Raw genomic sequence first — 26,715 nt, forward strand, 5'->3', positions numbered from 1 at the left:
CTGTAGGGACCGGAGGATCTGAATTATATGGAAAGGTTGAACAGGTTAGAACGTTATTCCCTCAAACATAGAAGATTGAGGGGAGATTTGAAAGTGGTACAGGGTATATGAAATTATGAGAGATATAGATAGGGTAAATGTAAGCAAGCTTTTGCCATTGAGGTTGGGTGAGACTACAACTAGAGATTATGGGTTAAGGGTGTAAGGTGAAAGTTTAAAAGGAACATGAGGGGAAGTTTCTTCACTCAGAGTGTGGTGACAGGGTTGAACAAGCTGCCAGTGCAAGTGGAGGATGCGATTCCGATTTCAATGTTTAAGTGAAGTGTGGATGGGTACATGGATAGGAGGAATATGGAGGGCTATTGTCCTGATGCAGGTCAATGGGACTAAGCAGTTTAAATAGTTCACAAAGGCTTGATGGTCTGAAGGACCTGTTTCTGTGCTGTAGTTTTCTATGACTCTATATGCCCTGTCGTTGGAAACAGTGGAATAAAGAAGGTGGAAATATATTATTATCAGTTCTCCGTGTCTCTTAGTGATTCACAATATTCTTGGCACCACTTGACATTCGAATAAGCACCCACACAAAATTACGCTTTTGCGTCAGGGACATGATTAATGTACCTCATGAAGAGATGGTGCTCAGTGCCACTAATTTCCATTTGAGTGATTTATAAAATAAAATGGTATTCAGCACATATCTGTTTCACAGGATCAAACAGCATCAAATGGCATAGTACAGAGATCGCTGAAAATTGCCAAAGAAGCAAAAGTTCCCAAGTGTAATAATGAAACATAGATTAGAAAACCTCTTGCTAAATTACATACAATATCCACATTCCATACAGGTTATAAATGGACCAAAGGCAAAGACACAACTGTGTTTGGCTTAGTCAAATTTTGATTAAGGAGGAAAAGAAGCAGTTGAGACAGAAACACAATTATGTCTCAAAGGTTTTAAATAATATGACAGAGCTTACACATTAACATCACCTTAGAACTATGGCATCTAGAAACAGGGCATTGAAATATGCATTGTAGAGGAACACATTGTGAAAACAAGAGACAGAATTATAAATCCGGCAAGTTATACATTATACCAAAGAACTATGTGATCACGAGAGCATTCCAGAAGTTAATCCAATGGATACTGTGCTGTAGAAGAAATGGCACAAAACTCTACTAAGTCCTGTCAAGAAGTAACAGCTTCCACAAGATAAGAACTGGATACAATGCCAAAATCACCGCATTTGAGAAGTTCAGTGAGGTGTAACCTATAGAGTTGTAAATCTACAAATAATGCGTACACGTGAACTGATCTTTTCTTTCAAAAAGTAAAAGCAATGCAGCATATGAAGTGTATACTGAGGTCTGTGTACGTGAACAGAGTAGTTGGAGAGAATACATTAGGCAAGATGGGAGTATTTTAGCATTTCTCCATGTTGCTTCAGTATATTCCTAGTACTATATATTGGTGTAATAATAACACTAACATCACTACAATGACAGTTTTGCTGAGCATTTCTTTGTAATGCTGGTGGTGACACAGTCAAATTATCTATATAACATCAGTGCTGCCAAAGATAGGACTGCTGTCAGTGGTGGTATTGTGAGGTAGATGCAACTCATCTCTAAGATAGAGCAGGGTTGCACCACACAACACAGTATATTTCTACAGTTAGGAGCCTGGATGGTCCATATGAAGAAGTGCATGTCAATTTTAAAAACGATTTGTGCCAGAAATGACGATGCAGTATTTACATGGCTGTGCTGTGCATCAGCTCACTCGAATACTCCTGCAGTGACATTACAAGTGCACAGGTTTGTAAAGAAGGCATATGGCATACTTGCATCTGGAAGCCATGTTGTAGCTGAATAACATTTTTGTTAGGCTACATTTGGAGTATTGTGTGCAGTTTTATTCACCACTGTAGGAAGAAAGAGGAGGAGGTGCAGAAGAGGCTTACCAGGATATTGCTTCGTTTGGTGTGTACGAGCTATGGAGAAATGTTGGACAATGATGAATTGCTTTCCCTGGAGTGTTCGAGGCTGAAAGGCGGCCTTAGAGAAATGTGTAAAATTAAATGAGGCCTGGATAGGGTAGAGAGTTCGTTTTTTTTTGCCAGGATAGAACTGTCAAATACTGGAGGACATGAATTTAAGATGAGAGAGGAAAAGCTTGCACATTTATGAGGCAAGCTTCGTATGCAGAGAATGTTAAGTGCTCTGCACACACCACCATGAAAGGTGTTGGAAAATATATAGTGGTGACATTTAACAAGCACTTAAATAGATGTATTGTCTAGTGGACTTTGGTGATACAAAGCAGAATAGTTATTTACTGCAAGGACGTAGGTAGTAATAATCACTGCAAAGGGCACTCACTTCCAATGAAGGCAGAACTTGTCCACAAGGATTTTAGTAAGACTTTTAACAATTCCCTCATGATAGTCTTACCCAGAAGATTAATATGCACAGGATCCATGAAGACTTGGCTCTTTTAATTCAGAATTGGTTTAACCATAGAAGACAGATAGTACTGTAAAGTAAAAAAATTATTATCAGAGTACATACATCACCACATACAATCCTGGGATTCTTTTTCTGCGGGCATATTTAGCTAATCTATAGAACAATAACTGTCGACTGTAAACATCAGGAACTACTAACTGTAAACAAACTGTGCAAATGCAAGTCTAAATTCATAAATAGCAATAAATAACGAGCATGAAATAACAATATAAAAGAGTGTAGTTATCCCTTTTTGTTCAAGAGCCTGATGGTTCAGGGGCAGTAACTATTCTTGAACCAGGTGGTGCAAGTCCTGAGGCACCTGTACCTTCTACCTGATGGCAGCAGAGAGAAAAGAGCATGGCCTGGGTGGTAAGGATCTTTGATGTTTGATGCTGCTTTTCTACAGCAACATTTCATGTAGATATGCTGAATGGTCGGGAGGGTTTTATCTGTCAAGTACTGGGCCGAATTCACTACCTTTTGTAGGATTTTCTGCTCAAGGGCATTGGTGTTCCCATACCAGGCCACCGCCAGTCAGCACACTTTACATCATACATCTATAAAAGTTTGCAAGGTTTTTGATGACATGCCGAACCTACGCAGACTCCTGAGGAAGTAGAGGCACTGTTGTGCTTTCTACACAATAATATTTATATGATGGATCCAGGACAGGTCCTCTGAGATAGTGACACTCAGAAATTTAAAGTTACTGACTATCTCCATCTCTGACTCTCTGATGATTACTGGCTCGTGGACCCCTGGTTTCCCTCTCCTGAAGTCTACAATCAGTTCCTTGGTCCTATTAGCATTTAGTGAGAGGTTGTTGTTATGACACCACTCAGCCAAATTGTCAATCTCCCTCCTGTATGCTGATTCATCACCACTTTTGATACAGCCCACAACAGTGGTTTCTTCAGCACATTTGTAAATGGTGTTGGAGCTGTACTTAGTCACACAGTCATAGGTGTAAAGCGAGTAGAGCAGGGGGAGACCATAGCCTTATGGTGCTCCTGTGCTGATGGAGATTGTTGAGGAGATGGTTTTACCAATCCAAACTGACTGGGGTCTGCAAGTGAGGAAATTCAGGATCCAACTGCACAAGGGGGTATTGAGGCCCAGGTCTTGGAGTTTACTGATTAGTTTTGAAGGGACAGTGGTATTAAATGCCGAGCTGTAATCAATAAAGAGCATCCTGATGTATGCATCTTTGTTGTCCAGATGTTCCAGGGTTGTGTGAAGAGCCAATGGGATAACATCTGCTGAAGACCCGTCGCTCTGGTAGGTTGATGGAACCTATCCAGGCTGGAGGTTCATGATAGTGGTGTTCTGCAAGGATCCGTAGTGAGACCTCTGCTGTTTATGATATATAAAAATGGCATGGATGAAAATGTAGATGGGTGGGTTAGTAAATTTGCAAAGATTGGTGATATTATGCATAGTGGAGGATACAGCAGGTATAGATTGGTTGCAGATAGGGGTGGAGAGATGACAGATGGAGTTTAATCCAGACAAATATAAGGTGTTGCACTTCAGGAAATCAAAAGCAATTGAGAAGTACATGGTTAATGACAGGACTTTTAACAGTGTTGATGTACAGGGGGATATTGGGGTCCAAGTCCATAGGTCATTGAAAGTGGCTGCACAGGTTGATATGGTGGTAAAGAAGGCATACAGCTTACTTGTCTTTATTAGTTGAGGCACTGAGTTCAAACATCAGGAGATTATATTGCAGCTTTATAAAAATCTGGTTAGGCCACATCAGGAGTATTGCATTCAATTCTAGTCACTCCATTGAAGGAAGGATGCGGAAGCTTTGAAGAGGATGCAGAAGTGGTTTACCAGCTTGCTGCCTGAATTAGAGGGCATATGCTATGGGAAGACGTTGGACAGGCTTGGGTTTTTTTTTCTGGTGTGGCAGAGGCAGGGGGGAGAACTGATAGAAATTTATAAGAGTAAGTAGTGATATCTCTTTCCCAGGGTTGAACCACACTCTCAAAAACATTCCTTACTTGCTCAAAAAAATTTACACAACATTCTCTTAACAAATTCACATTGACAGCCCTTGATTAACCTAGGCTTCACTAACTGCTGATTTATGCTACAAATCACAATATTTTTCCATAGTTAGTTATTCCTCTTTAAGTAAAATTTACACAATCTGTAATTGTCTAGCCCCAGATGAGCAATGAATAATTATAATAACAAGAAGACAGCAAAACTTTAAGTGCAATCAGCATACTGCAGTTCAGTTGACCTTTACACTCATGTCCAAATGTCTGTGATAAATTATAATACCAGAAAAACAAGGCTTTTCTTTTAAAATATGTTCTTTTGCATCGTTCTTATTCTGTAAAAAGAAAATCACATTATGTTGACTATTATTACGGACATAACAAATGAATTTTATTGGATATTCAGTTGCAAGTCAAATTTACTGTTCCCTTGCATAATAAAACAGTAACACTACTTTTGAAATCTTGAGCAAGATATAGTGTGTCAAAAACGATTAATTAAAAGAATTAATAGTTCAAATCAGGTCTTTTATCTTCTTCAGTTGCAGCATTACATAGTGTCAACCATGTCCGAATTATTTAAATGCTTAATTACATTTTGTCTTGGACACCACTGGGAACATTCAACTAAAATTGTTGAAGGATTTCAAACCACATTTGTTGAAATTTGTTAAGTCAATAGTATAGCTGGGAGAGTCAAAGATTGTTAAACTGTTCATGTCAGTCAAGTTATGTGTCATACTTTAAGGTACCTGGACAAAGGCATCCCATAATCTAAAAAGCCTCTTTAGAGTTTATCGGAGATTAATTAGATCACTAATGTACTTAAGAAAGTCATATTTTCTGTGCATACTGCAGTAATTTTAATGCAGTGTTCCATGCAATACTATGTACCAGAATCAGTTAACTTAGAACAACCAGCAATGACACAGCAATATTCCTGCATGTTATAACGTATTGATGCAGACTCACTTTAACTTTCATTCCTTGGCACTGAGCTTCAGGTCCAGTTTGATTATTTGGAAATATTGTTTTGCCCTTTGGACATCAGAAGTACTAAGTCTGAAAATGGTGCTTACTTGAGCAATAAAATGAAGTCTTCATTCCTGATTAAAGTAATCCTTGTGAACCAACATGACAAGAAAAATCTATTCAGTCCTGAGCTCACCAACCTATCATTTGAAGATGACGCTGCACATTACAGGAATGACCACTGCACAGTCCTTGCAGAAACAAAAATCTCATTTTCACACCAAAGACACTACCAATATACTAAATTGAATAGGCTCACAACAGATCTCGCAACTTCACATGAAATGCATCAGAAGCAGAAGGATTGTATTCCACCACATTTTAAAACCTAATCATTCTGAATCTATTTCATACTATCATGATCATCAAGCCAGAGAACCTTCAGTGATTCAATGAGGGGTGTAGAGGAGTACCCTAGGAACAGTACCAGACAAATCTAAGAATGAAATTAAAAAAACAAAGATGCTGTAATCCTCAGCGGTCAGGTAGCATCTGTGGAAAGAGTCCACTCCACCATTTCATCATGGCTGATCTTGGATCCCATTCAACCCCATACACCTGCCGTCTGACCATATCATTTGATGGCCTGACCAGGGATCAGGAATCTATCAACTTCCGCTTTGAAGATACCCACAGACTTGGCCTCCACCACAGTCTGAGGCATAGCATTCCACAGATTCACCACTCATTGGCTAAAAAATGTTCTCCTTACTTCTGTTCTAAATGATTGTGTCTCAATTTTAAGGCCATACCCTCTAGTTCTGGATATCCCCATCAAAGGAAACATCATCTCCACATCCACCTTATCTAGTCACCTCAACATTCAGTAGGTTTCAATGAGATCCCCACACATTCGTCTAAATTCCAGTGATTACAGGCCCAAAGCTGCCAGACACTCCTCATATGTTAACCCCTTCATTCCCAGAATCATCTTTGTGAAACCTCCTCTAGACTCTCTCTGTTGACAATACATCGTTTCTGAGATAAGGTGCCCAAAACTGTTGACAATACTCCAAGTACAGCCTAACTAGTGTCTTATAAATCTTCAGCATTATCTCCTTGTTTTTATGTTCTATTCCCCTTAAAATAAATGCCAGCATTGTATTTGCCTTTACCACAGACTCAACCTGTGAATTAACCTTCTGGGAGTCTTGCACGAGGACTCCTAAGTCCCTTTGCACCTCTGATGTTTGAATTTTCTCCCCATTTACATAATAGTCTGCATTATTGTTCCTTTTACCAAAATGCATTACCATTCATTTCCCAACACCGTATTCCATCTGCCACTTTTTTGTTGTCCATTCTTCCAATTTGTCTATGCTGTGATCATAAAGTCATGCAGCACAAAAAAGGGTCTGCACTGACCATCAACCGCTACTTACAACTTCATTTCCCCACGTTCCCATCAACTACCTCTTGCTCCAGTTCCACTACTCATCCATTCACTCAGGACAAGTTACAATGACCAATTAGCCTACCAATACACGTCTCTAGTACGTGGGAGGAGACTGGAGCACCCTGAGAAAACCCAGGCACAAAATGTACACAGACAATGTTCGAGGACAGTATTGAATCCTGGTTGCTGGAGGTGCAAGACCGCAGCTCTAATATCTTTTCTTCTCCAGTCCTGCTGAGGGTCTCGGCCCAGTATGTCAACTGAACTCTTTTCCATAGATGTTGCCTGGCCTGCTGAGTTCCTCCAGCATTTTGCACATGTAGCTCTAATCTCTGTACCATTGTGCATTAGAAATGGCTGCCCATGGGATTGTTAATAGGCTGAATGCAATTTAAATTATCTGCTAGCATTTATCAGGGCAACTGCACAGAATTTGATGGATGACATTTGATCTGATGCTCGCTAATAGCCATTAGATGATGATGTCTTTTGATGAACATTGAGAATAAATATCAGTAAGTTTCAAGTTTTGTACAGTAGCATACTTTACGTGTTATTTAATGTGCAGTGTAGGTAACGTTATCATATTGAACACTTCATTGTTGTCACTAAGACAAAAGTGAGCTCTTGGAGGCTGGCACCTTTCTGGGAGACTACCTTCACCTGAAAGATGAATGGGACTGAATCCTACCAGAACATTCTTTAGAGGTACCACACTAGGATCTTAAATGCTGCATCTGAGAGTGTAGAAGGCACAGTTCCTAAGCTATACTCAGCTCAATACATCACAGACACGTCTCCCCAAAACTGAAAAAATTTATACCTCAAGAAGTTAATATCTACAAACAAAGACCCCCACTATCCAGGCCAGGACATCTTCTCACAGCTATCGTTGGGTAGGAGATACAGAAGCCTTAAGTCCCATTTCACCACATTCAAGAACAATAACATCCCTTCAACCGCTGGTTCTTGAACCAAGCTGAACTACAATGAACTGTTTTTTATTCTAATGTGTTCTTTCCTACACTATTTTGTATAATTTATGTATAATTCATATTTTTTTCTGAATATTGTGCCTCTAATGCTATGTGTCTATAATGTTTCTGCAAATAAGTTTTTCATTGCACTTGTGCATAAGACAATAAAATGACTTGGCTTGATACCAGCTGCTGTATCAAATTGTACACAGAATGGAGTGAGTGTAGGTCACATATAGTGTACATGCTAAAATTCCCTTAGCTTTTCAGCTTTTCAAATTCGCTGTTCAGTGCCAAAACATTAATGTTTTTATATTAGAGCTCTAGGCAAATTAAAATTATTGGAAAATCAGTAATTAAGATCAAAATTCTGTGCCAGACATCCAACAGGCATATCCTATTACAGTTACACAAGTGGTTTGCAATCTTTATACACAGGAGACAATTAAAATTGTTGTTTCAGTTAATTTCTTTTGACAGCACACACAGAAAGATAATCACTCAAGAAAATAAGGTCAAGGTTTCCAGTTAGGAGAACCCAAAATCATGCAACAATACATTTATCCTTGCTTTGATTAAGAACTTAGAGAACTAAAATAATATTTCCAAACCCTGTAATAATGGAGAATTCAACCAGCAAGAAACATTTTCTCCAAAATGCACTGAAATAAATGAAATATAATTGATATAACATAATAAAGGAATGGGGTTAATGTTCCACATCACTTACATTTCATCAATGCTATCTGATCTACTGAGTATTTTGAGCATATTCTTTCCAGATAACTGGAAGAGTGGATTACTTCACGAGCAATCCCCATTTTGTCAAAGTATCTGCGGCTTCTATGCCAGCCCTGTTAGCCACCCAAGAACACACAAAAATGGAATGGAATTAATTCATCCTCAATTCCAAGGGACTACCTAAGAAGAAAAACAAGGAAGAATAACTTACATTTATCTGCATTAACTTGAGTGAAAGTACAGTCAAAAGTTGAAATGTTGCCTTGGGACTGAATCCAAATGAATTAATTTGACCTTATGGTTTACCATTATAATGGTCTTTGTTATGACAAGTAATAAAAGCATTCATACTACCTGCAATCAGGCTCACAATAAATGATTTAACAGAAAATGTGATCTATTGTTTTGCTTTAAATTACTTAGATGCCTCCAATAATTAAGTGGCTACATAAGTTACTAAAAAGATACTGATCATACATATCTGTAAAGTTCTACTTTCACAATTAGTGTTAAATTAATTAAGTTCAGATAGAGCACAACAGTTTATCTCTGTACAGGAAGGGCCCAGAAGTATAGAATCAAAGAAACTTTACGACACAGAAGAAAAGCAATTTGGCCCATCATATTCAAGATGGCCAAAACATTAATCTCACTTTCCTTCCAACAGTTGGTGCACAGCCCTGCAAGTCAAGATTCATTAATTGCACATCCAGGCATATTATAAATGTGGCAAATGGTTCTGCCACCACCACCCTTTCAGGCAGTGAGCTCCAAACCTCCTTCACACAGTAATTTTGCTCTTCTCGCTTCTAACAGTTCTGCCAATCGTATTAAAGCTAGGCCTCACTGTCTGTTGACCTCCCAACCAAGGGAAATTGGTCATTCCTTTTTCTCTCCAGACACCTCAAAATTTTATACACCACAATTAAACCTCCTTGGTTTCAAAACAAAACGACGGCCTTCCAAATTTTTCATCAAAGCTAAAAAAAATCGTCGTGAATCTTTTTATGAAATCGCCAGGAAATTTTAATTTTCGAGCCACCTCTTTTGAAACTTGCGAGCCAGAGGCAGTTTCATAAGTCAGTAATAATTGGTTCCGCAAAATTATATGCCGTCTTCCATAGAATCGATCCATTCCAAATTACTGTATTTCTAAAAGAAACAACGGAGGACCCCTATTGCCCATTAAACTTTGCTTCGTCCCGCAAAACAGATAACAAAAATTGCGTATTCCGGATTAAATAAAAATGGTTCAAAAAATAGATGGGAAAATGCATGTTTCGATCCACCCAAGAGCACTGTACTGAAATTATAAAGGCACCATTTGTTCATCACAGTGGTCTAATACTCCAACAACAACTGAGTCTACACAAGATTATAAAGATCAGAATAGCTTGATAGCTCTGCAAATCTGCCCAATCCTTTTCACATTCCCGCCTTTATTGCAGGAGAAAAACGAAATACAGTATAAAAGTGATGTGTCGAAGTTCTTGCCGTAAAGCTCATATCTCGATTAGTTTTCGAAAACGGAACAACCTATCATTTTAAAGTGATGTACAGAGTGGCCGGTGCGGGATGAAATAGAAATAAAAGGATCTATATGCTCAGTGCAACGGACGAACGAGCTTCTCGCGAAAGAAGTCAGACTGGAGGGGTTTGTCAGCATTAGGAAAAGCAGATTAGTACAATCGTGTTTTGAAGAGACCAGTAATTGTTTCTAAATCATAAGTGTATTTTGTTTACTATCGTAAGATCGTATTCAAGGGACTATTTTCATGCAGATGGATTTCATGATCAAAAATAGCTTTATTGCAATGGTTGTGCGAAATTGCTTAGTGATGGAGTAGGCTGGTATATTTTGAGAAAAAATAGTTTATTAGCGTGTAGTAATTTATCAATGAATATTGCTTGTATTGAATCGACGGCACTTATACGATATGAGTAGCCTACGCACATACTTGAAGGGCATACGGCGGTGCAGTACATTTTAAGGGCCGGATTAATTTTGTGATATTAGGTGTGTTTGGGTTAAAACCGTGGACAGAAATTTTCTTCAGTGACCTGAAGTGTAATTTATGTTAGGAGTGGGTGTTGCTGTGTAGATAAACTCATTTCGAGAGGTGACGATCTTGGCTGTTTGCAGCGTATATATGTGTATGGAGTTCTTATACTTATGAAGCGTTCATGAATGGTACAATAGTAACCGAATAAAGGGGGAGCGACTGCTGCACTTATAACGAGTGTGCTTGCAAACCGAGATCGGCAAACTGCGCACCGCTGCCGGAGAGCCTCCTCCCACCTTCATTGTTGTCAAGTGTGTGACAGCGCACGGTACTGTGTCCCGGGTTCGGGCTCCTGTCCGCGGCCGGCGGCCGTGCGGGTGTGTGTGGCTGTTGAGGGAGGTGGGAAGGAACGCCTGGATCCGCTGGCGAGGGGCTGCCGGTTTGTCCCGTGCGGAGCTCCGTAGTCCCGGGGTGTGATGGGAGAAACGATGTCGAAGCGGCTGAAGTCAGAAATGGAGCTGGAGATGGGGGAGAGGTCGTTCGTCAACCCGTACCCGGACAGGGGCGACGTCGCCGCGGCCGGGGGAGCGGGACCGCCCGAACAGCAGCAAGGGATAGATTGCTTCGACGCACATGGGAAGGTAATGGAGTCAAGACAAATATATTGGAAGGTGCTAACAGTGAGCAAGTATGGCGGGGGGCGCGGCTGAAGCGAACCTTTCCCCACAGTACAAGTGGTGGCGAAAATGAAGCTTGGCCAAGGTGGAGTGGAGGGGAGGGACTGTGCCGGGCCAGGCTGCTTTCTGCCTGAAAATACTGAGTAGTCCCTCCCCCTTCTCCCCTGAGCCCGCTTGGGTCATTGCACAGGGAGGAGGTGTCGGCAAAATAAATTGCCCGCTGATTACTGGAAATATTACAGCACGCGTGGGGCCGCTGCAATTGATGTGTGAGGGGAGAGGTTTTTACGTTAACCATCACATTTACTCGGAGAGTTGTTTTGGATTGCAGACTGAAGCAAAACGGAATATGCCGGAAGCGCTCAACAAATCAAACAACATTCTTGAAGAGAAAAGAATCAATTGGGATAGGTCCATTCATGATCATTTGGAACTGGAAACGTTTTTAAGTTGTAGAGAAAGGATGGGGAGCTTTTGCAATGGGGCGCGGACCAAAATTGTAAAGTTAACTTTGAATACTGTATTTACAGTGTCCACCAAACAGCTATTTCTATATTTCAAAGATCACCCATGAAACACTTCCATCTTTGTGTACTTGGAACTCACAAGTAGTCGCCACTACTTTTTAGAAACCGTGCAGATTGGATGATTGCTCCATATGTGAGGGTGACCCACGCTTTCTGCCCCTCTATTTTTTCTATTTCACCCCCACTCTGGTTTTGCTGTCTCTGGCCAGAGATGCCCAATGTATAGGAAGATCATACTGTTGGAACTCAGTGGGTCAGGCAGCATTTGTGGAGACTGAAGGATGGTTGATGTTTTGAGTTGAGACCCTGCATCTGGACCCACTGAGGTCCTCTAACAGTTTGTTTTACCTTGCTCCAGATTTATACTGAGTAGTTGTTTTATCTGTGGTCTCTTGTATTTCCATTCCCAGTTTAACCTTGAGGAACTCTACCTCATCTTCCATCTGGGCATGTTCCAGCCCTTAGGACTCCAATAGTAATTTTGGTATTTAGCTTTTTATTCTGTCATTTTCTTTTTTTCATCTTTCTCTAGTCTAGTTGTTAGTGTTTAAAGTCAATAATTTTAGCCTGCATTCTGTTACAAATATTGCTTGTGTTTTCTTGCTCTCATTAATTTGCAACAAACTTATCTTCTCACTTTTCGAATTCTGAGAAGGGTCAGTGATTTGAATTATTAACTGTATTTCTCCTTCCATGAATGCTACATGATGTGCTGAGTGCTTCCAGCATTTTCTGTTTCTGTATCATTATTCCTGTCATTATTGAAAGACTGCAGTGTGACCTCTTTTTGCACCAAGTTCAACATCATGGATTTTAAATTGTCAAATGCTAATTAAAATATTCAAGGCATGAGATTAACCAGGATGTTGTCTGTATTGGAGGACTTAGGTAAGGGAAGAGGTTGGATAGCTTGGATTTGTTTTCTCTGGAATAAAGTAGGCCAAGGAGTGACCTAACAGAGGTGGAGAAATTAAGAGAGGTGTAGAAAGAATTGACCTTGCTTGGTAGGATATAAAGAATAAGGATGCAGAACTGGGCTGAAAAGTGGCAGATGGGGTTCAGTTTGGAAAAGTGTGAAGTGATTTATTTAGGAAGGTGAACTTGAAAGCGGAATACAGGGTTAATGACAGGACTTAAGAGTGTGGAAGAACAGAGAGATCTTGGGGTCATGTCCATTGATCCCTCAAAGTTGTTGCGTAAGTTGATAGGGTGGTTAAGAGGATTGTATTGGCCTCAATTAGTTCAGGGATTGAGTTCAGGAGCCTCAGGGTGATGTTTCAGCTCTATAAAAATGATTTGACTGTCCTTGGGGTGTTGTGTTCAGTACTGATTGTCTCATTTTAAGAAGGATATGGATGCTTTTTGAGAGGGTGCAGAGGAGATTTACTAGGATGCTGTCTGGATTAGAGTGTGTCTTGTGAGGATAGGTTGAGCGAGTTTGGGCATTTCTCTTTGGCAAGTAGGAGGATGAGAGGTGACATGATGAAGGTTTGCAAGGTGATAAAAGAATTACTGTAGATTGAGTGGATAGCCAGAGACTTTTCCCCTGTTTGGAAAAAGCTGATGTGAAGAGGTACAACATTAAGATGATAGGAGAATAGAACAAGGAGGATGTCAGAGGTAGTCTTTTTCACACTGAGAGTGATAGGTGCATGGATGAACTGCCAAGGTGATGGTAGTGGCAGATACATTAGGGACATTTAAGAAACTCTTACGTAGGAACATGGATGATTTTTTAAAGATGGAGGGCAATGTGAGAGGGAAGGGTTGGATTGAACTCGGAGTAGACACAACATTGTGGACAGAAGAGCCTCTACCGTGCTGTAATGTCTTATGGTGTGCAAACATCAACTTGCAACAGTTGCAGTATGAATTATTTAATCAAGCTTTCATACTAACATAATTTTAAATTAAATCATCCATTTGGACACGGAGCAAAGTAATAATTTCTTCTCTGAAACTCTGTAATTCAGTGATAGTCCCATTTTATCACCAAAAGGCAGCATTGTACTACTTGCATCTTCAGTTTTTAGAGCATTGGAAAGCTGTGACAAGGAATAGCCAGTATTAAGAAACTTTAGTACAGTGTGGAGGAAATAAAAACTCCAGTTTCAAAAAAAAAAACTAATTTCAATATAGTATCCAAATCAGTGTAATTTAGTATCATGTTACTCTGCATCTTCCATCGTGGTATGTAAACGTACAAGGTTCTTGAATTTCAAATAGGGTGAAGATGAATAAAAATGATGGCACAAGAAGAATAGTAAACTAAACCAGCCACATTCATGAGAATGAAAGCAGTAAGTTCTCTGCTAAGAATATGGTAGGAACTCCAGAGCAAAATTTGCCTGTTAAATGTTCAAAAATTTCTCAGATATCATAATTGGGTATTTTAGTTTTATGTTTGAAACAACAGTATAGTGGAGTTCCAGCCTTGAATTTTAGAAACACTTCAGGAATTGAACGAGCAACACACACAAAATGCTGGAGGAACTCAGCTGGCTAGGCAGCATCTATGGAAAAGAGTGCAGTCGACGTTTCGGGTTGAGACCCGTCGGCAAGACATCCTGCTGAAGAGTCTCGATCTGAAACCTTGACTGTACTCTTTTTCATAGATGTGGCCTGGCCTGCTGAGTTCCTCCTGCATTTTGAGTGTGTCACTTGGATTTCCAGAATCTGCAGATTTCCTCTTGTTTAAGTATTTAACTAATTCACTTGGATGACTCAGATGTCATTAACTGCCAATCAACCTCAACATGCAATTTCAAAGGGCACTTTTTTTTTACTATTGTATCCCCAAAACCATGCAAAATGTAGAGGTAATTCTACAGTAATTTTTTTCTAAGGTTCTGAATTCCTCATGAGAAACATTCAGTGAAGTAAAACTTTTATGGTGCTTTTATCTCTATACTTGTGCTTTCCAAAAGCCAATAAAGTTTTGTTAACAATAAATAAAATGTTCTTGCTTTCTAAAGCAAAGCTGCAAGAATGTTGTCTTGATAAATAAAACTACCAAAGAAGTTAAAGCTTTTTTGAATACCTTCACAGTCTTATACAGACAGAAGCATCCTTTGGCCCAACTCATCCACACCAACCAAGGTGCTTACCTGAGCTTGCCTGCATTTAGCCCATATCCTTCTAAACCGTTTCTGCACACGTACTTGGCTAATGTCTTTTAAAGGTTGTAATTGTACCCGCCTCTAATACTACCTCTGGCATTTTGCTTCACCTATGCATCACCTATCTGGAGAAAAGTTGTTCCTCAAGTCCCCTTTAAATCTTATCAATCTCACCTTAAACCTGGATATTGTAAGAAGAGATATTGAATTTAATGTTATAATGAAATGGGGACAGACATGTCCCAATTGCAATTACTGGATATATTATTAAATATGTGCAGATATGGTAAGGCAAGTGACTATGTCCTTTGCTGTATATTACAAAGGAACACAATAAAATAGGAATAGAAGATGGCTATTTGGTCCCTCCAGCCTGCCACTGACATTCAATATGATTACTGCTGATCTGTGCTGGCCGCAATATCTCTTTATGCCATTTCACTGTAATCCTCAATTCATCAGATTCTTAAATCTGGTTCCTCTCCATATTGTGAGTTGGAAATGGATTTTTTTTTCCACATAATGAAAATTACTTAAACTTGAAAAATTTATTTCTGATCTTTGAATGTTGGCAGTCCATCAAAATTTTATCAGGTATTATGAAGATCCTATTTTTTTGCAGGGGAAGTATGAAAGTCCTGTGGAGTGAGCCTTGAGCTTTTCTTTTAAAGTATGTTTCGGCTGTTAGAGTTGTGAATAATTGATCATGTACAGCTAACAATGTAATTAACTCAGAAAGCATTCTATTTAAAGTTTAGAGGAAATGGAACTTGTAAAAGAGATTGTAATAAATTTCTTTATCGCCAGAAACGCAAGCACTGAAGATTAGTTAAATTATTAGTTCAAACTATTGCTAAAAATTGTGATGGAGAGTCTTGATTAATGGTGGTATTATCCACTGGTGCCCAATGTCTAGTAACTGTCACTTAATGTAGTCTCTTTTGGAAAAGGTTGCAGGTTAGACCATAAGACAAAGGAGCTGCAGCCGGCCATTCGGCCACTCAAGTCTGCTCTGCCATTTTTATGTGCTGATCCATTCTCCCATTTAGTCCCACTCCCCCGACTTCTCACCATAACCCGTGATACTCTGGCTACTCAGATACCTATCAATCTCTGCCTTAAATACACCCAATGACTTGGCCTCCACAACCGCCCGTGGCAACAAATTCCACCATTAGTTTTATCTTCACAGATGTTTTGTGACCTTTGCTGTTTTTTACGCAGTTGTACAAGCTCTATTCATCTTGTAAGGAAAAGGAAACGCTTACTTATCTGTATTAGTCAAAAGTATTTAAATTACATCCTGGTTTATATACATTGTTGTTTTTAGTATTCTGATCTAAAATTCCATTGGAAAAACAATAATTTTAAATGTTGCTGTTTTGATCAATCATATCTCCAAATTGTTACCAGTGATTCTACTCTCTATTTTAATTTCTATCCTAGATAAGTACATTCAAAGGTGGTGAACCTATGGCATGTGTGCCCAAGGTGGCACATGCTAAAAAATTTTGTTGACCGATGGCATGCAATGCTGCCCCTCGCTCTCTGTCCTTTAAAACCCATCCATAAAAAGATACATAATGATATCTTTACTGCCAAAGAAGCAAAAATTCATTTTATTACAACCCATAAATTCATCCCTTGTTCTTTACAGTGCATGATCATTGTTACTAATTAATTAATGATAATCTCTGAACGAAATTACCGTGATACATGCGAAAATTATCTAGATTATCACCAATTTTGCACACACTCTCAGAAAAGTTCAACAGTCCTGAATATATCTGAATATAAAAGTATAAAATTAGATTTACTATAAATATGCAGTATGAATTAGGCTTTCTTTACATATCTGAGTGAAGAAGGTCAATCAGCTGAAGACCTGAAGAGTACACTACACATTTCCTTAAAGCGCTAAAACCTCCATAATATGATAGTAAATGGACATGTCATAATAAAGTAGTTTTGTTACTGGACAGATCAAATAGAAGCTTGGATTTATATTTTACAGAGTAATTATCTCTTTTTTTTTTTCCCTCTGACCTCAGAAGCTACCCAAATGTAATTGAAAAGCCCATCATGTTTATCTTTATCCAGTCTTTCAACAATGTATTGATCATCAGGCTAAAACCTTGTACGATTTTGTATTCAGTGTAATTTGTTAACTACATTTTGCTTGAATTTACTTTTGATTTCAGTTTAACTTCTCTTGAATATGTATCTCTACTTCTATAAAGCCCATTATGACTTAAATATTTTACCTAGGCATTTTTGTCCACCCTTTTGAGTATATACAGGTTTGTAATTTTAAAATTACAAGCAGTGTCCTAGGACAGATGGAAAGATTACTTACTAGATAGTCTCCTTTTGCTCCAGATTGAGATATACACTATATATTTGTCAGCAAAATAGGAGAGCTACTTGATCCTTGCTGACATCATGGGCACGTTGCAATTTCCACTGAGAGAGATGGGCCTCGTTTCAATATGTCGTTCTTGGATTGGCAATTCCAATTATGTACCACTTCTTCAGGATCATGTTGAAATGTTAATTTAAGGAATGTGTTATAATATCTTGATTGTAGTTTCACTGAACAACCTTCATGAGTATAGCAAATGATCTTTTTAGCCTACCTGTGAAGATTTTCCGGTCATGCTTATTTCCCCTCATCTGAGAACCAAATGGTATTCTGATTCAGATGGACCATTGCACACACCATTTTGAAACTGGAAAAAGGTAATCTTAGATCTGTTTCATTATATGGAAATCAAAACGTCTAGCCATCCCTACAATCTACAAGACATTTTTATGTTGGGCACACGTTTCATCCTTTGGTATATACAAAGAAGTCCTGTGTGTTAAAATTCTCATTTATACTCAGTAATTTTGTAATAATAGACTAACTTCAAAACTGTATGATATGTTTGTATTGTATTTCCTTTTGTAGATTTGTCCTGCCTTCATAAAGCGGATTCAGTCTAAAATCAAAGACCTTCTGATGCAAATGGAAGAAGGTCTCAAGACTGCAGATCCTCATGACTGTTGTGCTTACACTGGCTGGACAGGTGAACATTATATTGCTTCAGTCACTTGCAGTTTCAGATTTCAGACTCTAATTTACAATTTTCTAATAAGGCAGATCAAATGTCCAGGTATCCGGATTTCTTTAAAGATTTGCCATAGTTTATTATGGTCCACACTGTCACAGGCTTTAGAGTAGTCAATAAAACATAAATACTTTTCTGGAAGTCCCTTGATTTCTCCATTATCCAGCGTGGGTCAGCAATTTGGTCTCTGGTGCCTCTGCCTCTTCTAAAACCAGCTTGTACATCTGGCATTCTCGTTCCATATATTGCTGGAGTCTTGCTTGTATGATCTTCAGCATTACCTTACTAGCACGTGAAATTGTTCAGTAATTTGAACATTCCTTTACATTTCTCTTGTTGGGAATTGGGATATAAACTGATCTTTTCCAGTCTAAAGGCCACTGTTGGGTTTTCCAGATCTGCTGGCCTCCTCACGGACTGTTACCTTGTCATGGTGCGGGGCCTTGTGTATCTCAGTGATGCTATGAGCTATACCATGTAGAGCTACACAAGATGGCAGTAGGTTTTTGGATTGGATATTCTTATGGGCCAGAGGAATGAGGGCTCGTGACCCCCTAGGTATGTGAATCAGCAAGTCCGGAGTTTAAGGCCTAGTGTCCGGTAGTTGATATCAAAGGTTGATTGGCAGTCGAGGCCCAATAACCAGTGCCTTAATTCTGTGAATCTCTGTGAGTCATTTTGCTGGGGAAGTTGAAAGCCCAATGTCTGTGAGTCTCTGAGTCCACTGGAAGCAGAAGATGGCTTGGTGTTGGAGGACTGTGTAGATGGGTCAATGGGTGGAAGGGAGGAACAGGGCTTGTGTTGCTGTTGTTATGTCACTTCTGTTCTGTGTTGTTTTGCAGAGCATTGTGAGCATGCTTTGTTGGCACCAGAAAGTGTAGCGACACTTGCTGGCTGCCCCGGCACATCCTGGATGTATTAGTTGTTAATGAGAATGACAAATAAGATAAATAACAGGCTTTTCCATACACTTTGCATTTCTTGATGTATGTGCAGATGTGCTACTGTGTTACAGAAAATCAAGCTATTGACCATTTTCTAGGAACTAAACTCACCTCTTTTCAACCTCCCCATAATGTAAGTGTCATCAGTACATCATTATAATTACTTAGTACTACTTTTCCATTTGTTCTCAGAATAAAGGTATCTCTGTCTAGCTGGGTTGGGGTGACCTCTACATAAGGGACAGGTTGTATCTAAACTGGAGGGGAACCAATATCCTGGTCAGGAGTTGCATTAGTGCTACTTGGAAGAGCTTAAACTTGTTTGGCAGTTAGATGGGAACCAGAGCACCCGGTCAGAAAGTGGAGGGATGGAGAGAATGGTGGATGTTAGGACCAGTAAAAACAGGCAGTAGCAAAATAGTAGATACGATGGAACAAATGGTTTGAAGAGTGTGTATTTCAATGCCTGGAGTATTATAGGTAAAGGTGATGAACTTAGAGCATGTAGTAGTACATGGAACTATGATGTTGTGGCCACTCCAGAGACTTTGTTGAGAGAGGGACAGGAGCTTAATATCGTAGGATTTCGATGTTTTAGAAAAGGTAGAGACGGTGATAAAAGAAGTGGGGGAGTTGCACTACTAATCAGGGACAATATGGCATTGCACTTAGAGGGAACTTAATGGAGGGCTCATCCACTGAGTCTATGTCAATGCAATTCAAAAACAGGAAGGGTGCAATCATTCTGGGATTGTACTACAAATCCCTGGTGGCCTTTGGAACATTGAGGAACAGATATGTAGGCAGATTAAGGAAAGATGTTAAAATAGTAGTATTGTCATGGGGGGATTTCAAATACCCTAATGTAAACTGGGACCTTAGTGCAAAAGATTTAGATGGGGCAGAATTTGTTAGGTGCATCCAAGAAGGTTCCTTTTATCCATATGTAGATAGTGCAGCAAGAGGAGGGGCTGTACTCGACCTGGTTTTGGGTACTAAGACTGGCCAGGTGACTGACATTTTTGTGAGTGAGCAGTTAGGGAATAGTAACCACAACTTCTTAAGTTTTAAGATTGCTCTAGATAAGGATCAGTATGGGCCTTACAGGAGAGTATTAAACTGGAGCAGGGCAAATTACGAAAGCATTAAGCAGAAACTAGGAAGAGTTAATTGGGAACAGCTGTTTTTGGGCAGGTCCACATCCAACATGTGGAGGGTGTTTAAAGACTGACTGCACAGATTACAAAATTATGTTCAGAATCAGGTTTATTATCACCGGCATGTGATGTGAAATTTGTTAACTTAACAGCAGCAGTTCAATGCAATACAGAATCTAGGAGAGAGAGAAAAAATAATAATAGTAAATAAAATAAAACATAATAAATAAACAAGTAAATCAATTACGTATATTGAATAGATTTTTTAAAAATGTGCAAAAACAGAAATACTGTATATTTAAAAGAAGTGAGGTGGTGTCCAAAGCTTTAATGTCCATTCAGAAATCGATGGCAGAGGGGAAGAAGCTGTTCCTGAATCGCTGAGTGTGTGCCTTCAAGCTTCTGTATCTCCTGCCTGATGGTAACAGTGAGAAAAGGGCATGCCCTGGGTGCTGGAGGTCCTTAATAACGGACGCTGCCTTTCTGAGACACCGCTCCCTAACGATGTCCTGGATACTTTGTAGGCTAGTGCCCAAGATGGAGCCGACTAGATTTACAACCTTCTGCAGCTTTCGGTCCTGTGCAGCAGCCCCTCCATACCAGACAGTGGTACAGCCTGTCAGAATGCTCTCCATGGTACAACTATAGAAGTTTTTGAGTGTATTTGTTGACGTGCCAAATCTCTCCAAGCTCCTATTAAAGTATAGCCACTGTCTTGCCTTCATTATGACTACATCAATATGTTGGGACCAGGTTAGATCCTCAGAGTTCTTGACACCCAAGAACTTGAAGCTGCTCACTCTCTCCATTTCTGATCCCTCTATGAAGATTGGTATGTGTTCCTTTGTCTTACCCTTCTTGAAGTCCACAGTCAGCTCTTTCATCTTACTGATGTTGAGTGCCAGGCTGTTGCTGTGACACCACTCCACTAGTTAGCATATCTCACTCCCCTACACCCTCTTGTCACCACCTGAGATTCTACCAACAATGGTTGTATCATCAGCAAATTTGTAGATGGTACTTGAGCTATGCCTAGCCCAGTCACGTGGAGGATATGTTATCACCAATCCACACAGAATGTGGTCTTCCGGTTAGGAAGTTGAGGATCCAATTGCAGAGGGAGGTACAGAGGCCCAGGTTCTATAACTTCTTAATCGGGATTGTGGGAATGATGGTATTAAATGCTGAGCTGTAGTCGATGAACAGCATCCTGACATAGGTGTTTGTGTTGTCTAGGTGGTCTAAAGCCATGGGAAGAGCTATTGAGATTGCATCTGCCATTGACCTATTGTGGCGATAGGCAAATAGCAATGGGTCCAGGTCCTTACTGAGGCAGGAGTTCAGTCTAGTCATAACCAACCTCTCGAAGTATCTCATCAGTGTCGATGTAAGTGCTATCGGGCGATAGTCATTAAGGCAGCCCACATTATTCTTCTTTGGCACTGGTATAAGTTGTGCCTTTTTGAAGCAAGTGGGAACTTCTGCCTGTAGCAGTGAGAAGGAAGGACAAGGATGGCAAGGTAAGAGAATCCTGGATGTCGAAGGAGGTGATGAATTTAGTCAAGAAATAAAAGGAAAAGTATGTAAATCTTAGGAAGCTAGAATCAAACAGAGCCCTTGTGGATTATGAAGAAACCAGAAAAGAATTCGAGAAGGGAAATAGAAAAGCCAAGTGGGGCCATGATAAGTCCTTGCAAGTAGGGTTAAGGTGAGAGCATTGAAAGATAAAGGGGGAATATCTGCTTAGGTGCAAAGGATGTGGGTATGATCCTTAAATACTTCACATCAGTATTTAACAAGAAGGACGAGGCGGATAGGGCAATCAGTGCTGAGAGTATTGATATGCTAGCACTTTTCGAGGTAAAGGAGGAAGTAGTGTCTTAAAGAGCATTAAGGTAGCTAAGTACCCTGGGCCTGATGGGATGTACCCCAGGTTATTGAGAGAGGCAAGAGATGAGATTGCTGGGTTTTTGACCAGTATCTTCGTCTCCTCTCTAGCCACAAGCGAGGGTTCAGAGGATTGGTGAGTAGCCAATGTCTTTCCATTATTCAAGAAGGGAACCAGAGATAATCCTGGAAACTATAAACTAGTGAGGCTCATGTCATGGTGGGGAAGTTACTGGAGAGAATTCTTAGTGTTAGGACTTATTAGCATTTGGAGAACCATGGCCTAATTAGAGAAGACCAGCATGGCCTTGTGCAGGGCAAGTAATTTCTTACTAACTTGATTTTGTATTTCAAGAAGGTGACAAGGGTGATTGACGGAGGTAGAGCTGTGGATATTTACATGAATTTTAGTAAGCCATTTGACAAGGACCCTCTTGGGTGGTTCATCCAGAAGATTAAAATGCACGGGAACAATGATGAATTGGCCATTTGGTTTTGGAACTTGCCCATAGAAGACAGAGGGGTAGTTGCCCATAGTTGTGAAAGGGAGGTCTGGTCTGTCATCAGTGGTGTTCTGCAGGGATCTATTCTGGGACCTCTGCTGTTTAGGATGTATATAAGTTACCTGGATGCAAGTGTCCTGGATTGAATTGTCTAATACAGTACCAGAAGGCATGCATTTAAGGGAAGGGCCAAGTTCTTTTTTACAGGGAGGGTGGTGGGTACCTGGAATATGCTGCCTGCTGTAGAAGCAGAAACATCAGGGACTTTTAAGAGGCATATGACTGAGAGGAAAATGGAAGGATATTGTGCAGGTAGAAGAAATTAGTAAGCCACTTGATTACTAATTTAATTGGTTTGTTATAACATTGTGAGCCAAGGAGCCTCTTCCTGTGCTGTGCTGGTCTCTGTTCAATGTTCTGTCTAAGTCAGGGTTTATTGGTCATCCCTCATTTCCCTTGAATTGCTTGTTGGGCTGTTTCAGAGAGCGACTAATGGCTAATCAAATGCTAAGATGAGTACTTCAGATTTCCTTCAGTGAAGAAAATTTATGAACCAAATGGATTTGATGACAATTCACAGTTCATTTATTTAAAGTTTTCTAGCTGCCACTGTGGGATTCATCCTTGTGCCTCAGATCAGTAGATGATTTGGGCTCTGGATTCTGAGCAGGTGTGATTCTATAGTAAACTATCTTAAAATTTCATTCTTCTGCCATACATAGGACTTTGGTGCTGGATTGGCATATTTTCTGCATGTGGGATATTATTCTCAACCAATAAGCCAACATTCTTAAGTTACTTTTATTTTTTTGATGTTGCACAGTAGTTATACATATAGGATTAACACCCCTTCTCTGAAAATCTGAAAACCTTCAAAATTGAAAACTTTTTTGACCACTAACATGACAGTGCTAATGGAAAATTCCACAAGGTGTTGGAAAGTTGATTCGCAGGTCTCTGCACACCACAGATCTAAGTGATGTCACATTGGGGCACTGTTGGCACCAGTTTATTTTCAGCAGTCATTGTAGCCAAACCTTTGTGCATTATGCACCATGATTACCATGTGGTTTGCACATATCTTCACAGCACAGCAGAGAATATTGTCGAAAATGTCAAAAAGGTTGCAGTTACCCCTATGGGTAATGGCGAAAAGACAAAAATACGTTTATGTTTATCTATTACATAAAGTCAAGTTGTCGGAAAAACTTGAGAGCGGTGTAAGTGTGAAGCGTCTGATGAGGAGTATGGTGTTGGTACATCTGCAATCTACAACCCGAAGAAACAGATAGATAAACCTATGGGGGGTGATTGGTAAGTTTGTGGCCTAAGATAGGAGGAGTCAATTTTAGAAAATATAGCACATTTATTTTTCAACATAGTCCCCTCCTACATGTACACACTTAGTCCAGCGGTCGTGGCACATATGGAACTTGGGCCTCCAGAAAGCGCCCACAGATCGGTGATTGATAAGTTTGTGGCCTTCTACCTTAGGCCATGAACTTATCAATCACCCCCGATGAGTTATTAACTTCAAACTTTCTGCATAATCACTCAGAGTTGAACTGCATGTGCATGTAACGAGAGCTGTATAACTCATCTCCTACCTTAGGCCACGAACTTATCAATCACCTCTGCTGTGGACACTTTCTGGAGGTCCAAGATCCGTATGCTCCATGACCGCTGGACGAAGTGTGTAAATGTAGGAGGGGACTATGTTGAAAAATATATGTGCTACATTTTCTATATGAGAATAAACCCTTTTGTCAGAAAACGCAGTGCTGTTCTTGGAATATTTGTTCATACAAATTCTAATTTTCCTGATTAGGTTGTCTTAAGTTGCTGATTACAAAAATGTTTTTTCTTTTTAGAAATTGTGTTAAAAGATACATATGCCATTTCTGTAGGTTAGGCATGCTTTCAATTTAATTGCAAAGCTGATGTATTCTCTTTTTTGGGACTAGGGATTGCTCTTCTTTATCTGCAATGTTTCCGTACAACCCAGGATCCAGCATATCTCCAGCGATCTCTGCACTACGTGAAGAGGACTCTGCGTAATCTGAATGGTCGAAGAGTCACCTTTCTATGTGGTGATGCAGGACCTTTAGCTGTTGGTGCAGTTGTACACCACAAGCTCAAGAATGCAACAGAATCACAGGAATGCATTGCAAAGTAAGACTCGTTTTTCATTAAGTTCAATAAATGAATTTTTAAATTGAATTTCAAGCTTTGTTGTAACTTGTTTATTCAGAAGTTCATGAGGTTATGATTTTTTTAGATGAGCTAAAGCTGAATAGTTTATATTTTCTTTCCTTCCATTATTATATTTGAGGAGCATGCCTTATGAGAATAGGTTGAGTGAGCACAGCTTTTTCTCCTTGGAGTGACGGAGGATTAGGGGTGTACAAGGTAATGAGAGGCATTGATCATGTGGGTAGTCATAGGCTTTTCCCCAGAGCTGAAATGGCTAGCATGAGAGGGCATAGTTTTAAGGTGCTGGGAAGTAGATACGGAGGAGATGTCAGGGGTAAACTTTTTTCGCAGAGAGTGGTGAGTGCGTGGAATGGGCTGCTGGCAGCAGCGGTGGAGACGGAAGCGATAGAGTCTCTTAAGAGACTCCTGGATGGCTACGTGCTCAGAAAAATAGAGGGCTATGGGTAAAGCCTAGGTCGTTCTAAGGTAAGTATATGTTCAGCCCAGCTTTGTGGGCCGAAGGGCCTGTATTGTGCTGTAGGGTTTCTATGTTTATATAATGTACGTATAACATTTGCAAACAACAGTTTGGAGGTTTTAATTTAAGATGCACTAAGTGCTTTTAACAAATCCAAACTGATGAAATTGTCCTTGTTCTTTCCAATCTACCTTTGGCTTATGCACCTGTGTTGAACAAAGCTGGTAGGAGTAACTACTGTACAAGCACTGTGGAGACAAATTCTGTCTTCACACTGAGCCCTTTCTTCACAAAATATTGCAACTATCATAGACATTGCTCTTTAGCTTGTAATCTTCTTCTTCTCATCATGTCCATGGTCAGTCTATACATGGCCCAGCCAGAACTGGACATATTTTTGTGCCTTGTTGTTGAATTCGGCAAGATCTGCAACAGTACAGGCTTCCTTTAGTGATGGGCATTGCAGGACATGTTGCATAGTTTGTGGCTCAGTTCCACATTCACAAGTTGTCAGGCTGATTGTATATCCCCAATTGCTTAGTGACACCTTTGAACGACCTACACCAGTCCTAGGTCTGTTAAGGCACTTCCAGGTTGCCCAGTTGCAATTAGCTCCAGGGGGAAGACTTTTATCCGGTGGAATTTCCATCGTTGGGGGTTGTTTGAGGCTGGCGAACCGGTCTTTCCACAAGGCGATGCGGGCTTCAGATGGGGTGGATTGTAATGGAACAACACTGTCCATGAAGCTCTTCCTTGACCTTAGGCAGCTGGGTGTAGGTGTATGACCATGTAGAGGGTACCTCTCATCTGATGTTTGACAGAGTCATTCTTTCTTGCTGGCTACCATTCCTCTTATATCACGGGGAGCGATACCCGCCAGGATATATAAGCTGTTGGCATTTGTTGGTTTTAAACAGCCTGTGCTAAGTCGGCAGCTTGCATTCAGAATGGCATCGATCTTCTTAGCATGAGTAGATCTTTCCCATGCAGGGCAGGCGTATTCGGCAGTGGAATAGCAAAGAGCAAGTGCACTGGCTCACAATGTTTTCAAGCTTGTTCCCTATTTTGTGTTAGTGAGCTTATTCAGGATGTTGTTTAATGCGCTCACTTTTGCCTTTGTCTTATTGATGTAGTTCTTGAAAGTGAAGCATCTGTCAAGGGTGACTCCTAAGCAATATTCCCTCTAATTTTTAGTAGTCAATGTGCACAAAAATCTTATGTTGTGCAAATTTTTTTTTCCTGTGACAAAAGTATGTGTATACTGAATGCACACATGGCACAGTTTATGTAGGTTTACAAAATATTTGACATAAAACTGCACAGAATAACAATAAAATAACATACATATTTAAGTCACTCAGTTAGTTTTTTCTCTCTCCTGTCTTTGGCATTTACCCATTCTTTGTAAACTCTATCTAGATTAATAGAACTTCCATCCAATTGAC

The 26,715-nt window shown here is 39.9% G+C and overlaps 1 protein-coding gene and 1 long non-coding RNA gene across 2 annotated transcripts in view; one reads left to right on the forward strand and one right to left on the reverse strand.

Annotated features, from left to right (window-relative positions):
• Positions 1-1,614: 1,614 nt before the first annotated feature.
• Positions 1,615-11,437, reverse strand: LOC140195392 (uncharacterized). The gene is made up of 3 exons (XR_011885458.1): positions 10,972-11,437; positions 8,662-8,852; positions 1,615-2,539 (listed from the first exon to the last, which is right to left on the reverse strand). It is a non-coding gene; the product is annotated as an uncharacterized lncRNA (long non-coding RNA).
• Positions 10,276-26,715, forward strand: part of lancl2 (LanC lantibiotic synthetase component C-like 2 (bacterial)) — a 67,417-nt gene continuing 50,977 nt past the window's right edge. Inside the window, exons 1-3 of the mRNA XM_072253616.1 lie at positions 10,276-11,316; positions 17,949-18,066; positions 24,564-24,771. Coding sequence (XP_072109717.1) covers positions 11,152-11,316; positions 17,949-18,066; positions 24,564-24,771 — 491 coding nt within the window. The 5' untranslated portion in view covers positions 10,276-11,151. The remainder of the gene's footprint in view (positions 11,317-17,948; positions 18,067-24,563; positions 24,772-26,715) is intronic.

This window comes from Mobula birostris, chromosome 3, assembly GCF_030028105.1.
Source record: "Mobula birostris isolate sMobBir1 chromosome 3, sMobBir1.hap1, whole genome shotgun sequence".
Lineage (NCBI taxonomy): Eukaryota > Metazoa > Chordata > Chondrichthyes > Myliobatiformes > Myliobatidae > Mobula > Mobula birostris.